Source organism: Seriola lalandi, unplaced genomic scaffold, assembly GCF_002814215.2.
Source record: "Seriola lalandi dorsalis isolate HSWRI2012SDOR001 ecotype SW California unplaced genomic scaffold, Sedor1 jcf7180002052121, whole genome shotgun sequence".
In the NCBI taxonomy this organism is placed as follows: Eukaryota; Metazoa; Chordata; class Actinopteri; order Carangiformes; family Carangidae; genus Seriola; species Seriola lalandi.
In genome coordinates this window covers 30,212-35,653 of record NW_019522674.1, presented here as the reverse complement: position 1 = coordinate 35,653, position 5,442 = coordinate 30,212, and the positions used below count along the sequence as shown (strand labels likewise).

Genomic DNA, 5,442 nt, shown 5'->3' with positions numbered 1-5,442 from the left:
TTGTATATTTTTCATTATTCGTGGGTGTGACATCATCGTTTCCAAAGGTCTCAGTTTCTGTCCGTCCAGACTAAAACACAACCCCAGAGTTTTCAAACTAAAACACAACCCTAGAGTTTTCTGAAAGTCTCCGTTGTCGGTGCTCAAAAACCTGGGAGTCATGTGGACGGGAGGTGAAAACTTAGCAAAAGAGATGAGGTTTGCGTTCTGTCTTACGGCTTCAGGGACAAAACAGTGAGAGTATACAATGTTGTTAGAGAGCAGCGTGGACAGAACGCTGAGTTAATCATGTGCCATGGAGAGCTAAGAATGTTGTTCACCTTTAACCATGATTTTATGAGCTAAACAGTGAATTGAGCTAATGTTTGGTTGTACTCAAAACCTGCCGACTCAGCACAGTGCTGTGGCTTTATAAAGAAAGATAAGATCCAAGTCTGGTCAATGAGTATTTTAAATAAGCTGTGTTTGTGTGTGTGTGTGTGTGTCAGCCTCCTTCGGTAAGGTATCGTCCCCCTCCCTCGGTGTGTACCGGATGGAGATGGGTCAGCTCACCCTCGAGGTGTCATCAGGAGACATCACCAGGGAGGCCAGTGATGTCATCATTAACTCCTCCAATCCGGGCTTTACCCTGAACTCAGGTGATTGTTGCCCTGCGGCCTCTCTTCTTTTCTTCCGTTTCTCTTGGAGTGAACGTTACCTTAAACGTTGTAAATGTTTCTCTTCACATACGGCAAACCGTTTTTAAACGACCATGCTGAATAATTTATTTCACTTTATTAAATCCAGTACTACAGTATTAAATCAGCACTTCCTGAACCTGTCGCTCTCTCTTCTTTGTATCTCAGGAGTGTCGAAGGCGATTTTAGACAGCGCTGGGTCAACAGTCCAGCTGGAGTGCTCACAGATCGGTACGTACTGTATCTGGACTTGAACCTGTTTCACCAGAGTCCAAATTGTACAATGAAAATCAAAGGGGTCAACTGTTTCTCCAGCTTACAAGGGAACCCAGTATAGCGCAGACACATGCTTCGATGAACATTTACTGTAGTTAGAGAGGGAGGGGGTGTTTTGAACTTTGATTTTTCCCAAACATATTTTCCAGCTAGTCTTATTGCTGTTTTACTTTCAGTGATGGAGGAAGTATTCAGACCCTTCACTTAAAAGTAAACGTACCACACAATAAAAAAAAAACTAACTAACCAATCGAGTCCAGTATCTCCCTTTAAACAAAAGGAACTTACTCTTTAACCAAAAGGTCTCTCTCTTAGACACTTAATAACAATCTGAACAAGCTCTGTAGTGAACGTACTTTGATTGGTTCAGTTTGGACTGTAGCTTTACTGTAAAATGTAATTGTGTCTGACCTGATGTTTGGTTCCTCTCTGAAGTGAGCTCTCCGGGTTACCAGTCTAGTCCAATGATCTTGACGTCAGCCGGAAACCTGCCCAGCGGACACATCATGCACATCGTCGGCCAGAACGATCCTGCAAAGATCAAGGACATGGTTTACTCTGTGCTGAAGACCTGCGAGGAAAACAAGTTCAACTCTGTCGCCTTCCCAGCCCTGGGAACAGGTCTGTCCAAACTATGTATGACTGTATTCTGAAGAAGAGCCTTCTGTTGTAGGGACTGAAATGAGACTCAACATCTCTGGTTCCCTTTTTCCTCTCACTTGTTTCCTCCGTTTATTGGTTCATTTTGTCATTTCTATCATTTCACTGCTTCCACGTGGTTTGGATTTACAGTTGATAGGTATTTTTCACTGGCCTCGCTCCGTTAGAACAGACAGAAGCTGCATTTGATCTGATGTGCAGGTACAGTAGACAGAAGCAGATGTAAAGTAAATTCTGTTTGTCAGCGAAGCAAAATGAACCAGATCTTCTCAAAAACCTAAATATAGCTTTTATGTTTTTTGACTAGAAACGGCACAGAGTTCTGTAAAACCGTTCTCGACCAGCTCTTAAATCTGCACATCTGACAAATGTAGGGAAATGTAACACAACTGCAGATTACAGAGAGATGGTAAGAGGAAAATCATGATCATCAGAGGATGATTCCTAACGGTTTTGGGACGTTCTCATCAGAGAAACAATTCATTTGTGATGTTCTGAAAAAAGTTTTAAAAAATTACTCATCCCAATTTTCCAGAGCACGGATGTCGAGTTTTGTCGTTTCATGAGTTTATAAACTGGAGTTTGGATATTATATATTTAGTTCAGAACCTTTAGCACTTCATATAAATATTCTTCTCAATGAGACTGATCATATCACTAAGGCTGCAACTAATGATTATTTTCTTTGCTAATTAATCTGTAGATTTTTTCCTCAATTCATTGATGAATCTTTTGCTCCAAAGAAAATGTCACAAAATTGTGAGAAATGTCCGTGACATTGTAATTTCAAAATAGTTGTGGATCAGTTTCCTGTTGGTTGAGTAATTGTTTCAGCTCTAAACATTGTATATTAGTAATTTGAGAAATAGATCTTCCGCTTTAAACTTTGATCAGAAAACAATTGAAATATAATTTCTAAGATACCAGGACTGTAGACTGTTGGTCTGTACTGCCATCGAGTTTCAAGACTACGATGTTTTTGCATCCTGATCGTCTTGTCCATCCTCACATCATCATCACCATCATCATCATCGTCATCATCATCACCGGTCCTTGTCTGCCTGTTAGGTCAGGGAAGGGCCAACCCGTCGGCGGTGGCAGACGCGATGGTGGAAGCGGTGGTGGAGTTTGTGAGGAAGAAGCACCCGAAGTTTGTTCGCAGCGTGAAGATCCTGATCTTCCAGGCGATCATGATGACGGAGTTCCACAAGAGCATGAAGAGGAGACAGGGAGAGGAGGTGGAGGGGAAGAGCGTCTTCTCCAAGATCAAAGGTATTTTAACTCCACCTACTCTAGTATATTATGTTTATTCTTTCTTCCTGTTCTTTCTGATGAAGACTGCTCAGGGAATCATATTGTAATGTCTTTCTTAGAGATGAAACAATAATACTGGTCTATACTTTTCTTATTGTCAGCAAATCTCTTGTGCAGACTCGAACCAACGATGTGTTGGCATCTCAACTCTCTCTCTCTTCCTTCCTCTGTCTGTGGCTCTCAGCCACAAACCCACTGGCCACTCCTCACAAATTCATCGCTTCATCTTTAAAACAGTTCAGCAGTTTCCTTAAACAGCTGCTCACTGTAGTTTTTATCAAACAAACAGGAGGAAATGGTGCATCTGTTGAGGACTATTTTCAGGAGCGTATTACTCCACATTTAGTGCTGTAAATAACTGTTGGACTCCAGCAAAAACACTGCACTCTTTGAGAATGATCATCTCTGCCATAAACATGTGTCTGTCATGTTAATGTAAAATAACAGACTGTTATTTTATGCTGTTCCAGACACTGTCACTTCCTTTTTTACGGGATTAATGGAGGAGCGGCCCAGCACTGACAGCTTGGTCCTGGAGGGGGAGGAGTTTGAGTCCACAGAGTTTCAGCTGTGTGCCGACAACAAAAAGGTTGACAAGCATTCATTCCCTCCATGTTTCAGCTCTTTGCTTTGTCTTGATTCTGGACACACGTCAACAAGTTGTCCCTTTAAAAATTCACACAGAACAGCAGAACAGTTTGACACTGAACCACTAGAAGAACGCTGGCAGCTTATTTAAAGGAGTAGTTCAACATTTTGGGTAACTTCTCTTTTCTTTCTGAGAAGGAACTGAAGGAACTGATATCACTGTGTCAAGTACAGAGGTGGAGTCAGGAAACAGTCTAGCTTAGCATAAAGACTATAGTTCAGACATCCACCTACCAACACCTCTAAAGTACAGTAACTAATAATGTTTGTTTCATGTATAAAAAACAGAAATGTAAAAATGAGGGTTTGTGGTTTTAGGGTTATGTGCTGGAACTATTTCTTGTTGAACAACAGTCGCTGCAGTGACTGTGCGCAGCTTCCTGCAGTGTTGTCACCACAGTGAGGTCGGCAGGTTTAGTACCATCGTGTTTGTACAGAGACCCAGACTAAACCTGTGCTCTCGGACCAAATCTGGCAACCTGTGCTATCACTGGAGAAGTGGGTGGATGGATGGAACACTGTTGTTCAACAATAGGGATGTGATTGGTGAAGGATATAGATAAAAGCAGCTAACGCTATGTAAATTAACTTTCACAAACACTAGTTATTTAGTTTCATATAAACTGAATCTTTATCATCGGATTGATCCGGCGACAACAGAGTCAGAGTTGACCTGCATCTTAGACATATGGATTAGACAAATCACAAGGAATAATCAGGACATACCTGTATCCCGTCTGAAACAACAATCAACTGACAAACCACAACACATGAGCGTGACTGGGGTGTGCAGCAGCTGTGGAACTGGGCAGAAAATGTTTTTTTACGTATCTGCATGATTCACGTCGGTCACATTTTCCCGTTGGAAAATTACAACACATAGTTCACACATAGTATTTTACATGTCTGTTTCTGTGTGGATCAAACAAAAGAGATACAGCATGTTAATTCAGCACAAACCAGATGTATGAGATTATTAAAATGCATCAATACCTGTCTGTAACTTCACAACCATTTCTCTGTCACAGGCTGTGAGCGAGGCTAAGAAGAGGATAGAGCAGCTGATTGTGGCCGAGCAGGCGAAGAGAACCATCACCGACCCGCTCATTATTCACCTGTCGCAGGCCGACGTGGAGCAGCTGAGGGCCCTGCAGAGGGAGCTGACGGTTAGCATCCGTCTGGACAAAGGGCTGGAGGACCAGGAGCCCAGCATCCACCTGGAGGGCCTGACCAGGGACGTCTTCACCGCTGAGTCAGCAGTCAGGTCTGAAAACAGGGACCACAGTGATTTATGACACAACAAAGGAGAAAGAATACACGATAAAGCTTCAGTCTGGAGTACTACGTGGTAAAGTATTTATTTTCTTTATCTTGTTTCTGACCATCAGTAACATCATCCGGAGGGTGGAGAGGACGGAGAACTTGAAGACCAAGGCCTTGATGCTGAGTGCACTGGTAGAATGGCAGTTTCAGCTCCCCGGTGGGATGATGGTGCCCTTCGACATCTACACCAACCTCACCCTGGAGGAAGCTCTGGAGAGAAAAGAAAAGGTGAAGATCAAGATCAACAATGAAACGTACTTGGCTAACGTACTGTTTAGAAAAGCAGCTTCGGCGGATGGGCGAAGAGAGCTGGAGCTGCTCAGAAAAGACTTGAAAGGTGAGTCATTATTGTGTGAATCATCAACTTACCTGTTAATAAGAAACACGGTCTTATGTGCAGTACAACCAGAATCACAGTCCATAACAAAGTGAGGAGGCCATTATCCCCCAACATGTTACAGATTTTAACAATTTCAAATGACTAAATGTTTGTTTCGGGCTTATTTTTGGTGGCAGACCTTTTCCAGACTGCTTTGATTGGGGG

At 42.6% G+C, this 5,442-nt stretch overlaps 1 protein-coding gene across 2 annotated transcripts in view; it reads left to right on the top strand.

The window, feature by feature from the left end:
• The window catches only part of LOC111650042 (protein mono-ADP-ribosyltransferase PARP14-like), a 24,561-nt gene that overhangs the window by 15,265 nt on the left and 3,854 nt on the right, over nucleotides 1-5,442 (top strand). For both annotated transcript variants that reach the window (XM_087172197.1, XM_023399816.2), the window contains exons 6-12: nucleotides 489-638; nucleotides 846-908; nucleotides 1,389-1,574; nucleotides 2,682-2,885; nucleotides 3,398-3,516; nucleotides 4,604-4,839; nucleotides 4,964-5,235. In XM_087172197.1, the coding sequence (XP_087028323.1) occupies nucleotides 489-638; nucleotides 846-908; nucleotides 1,389-1,574; nucleotides 2,682-2,885; nucleotides 3,398-3,516; nucleotides 4,604-4,839; nucleotides 4,964-5,235 (1,230 nt within the window). The remainder of the gene's footprint in view (nucleotides 1-488; nucleotides 639-845; nucleotides 909-1,388; nucleotides 1,575-2,681; nucleotides 2,886-3,397; nucleotides 3,517-4,603; nucleotides 4,840-4,963; nucleotides 5,236-5,442) is intronic.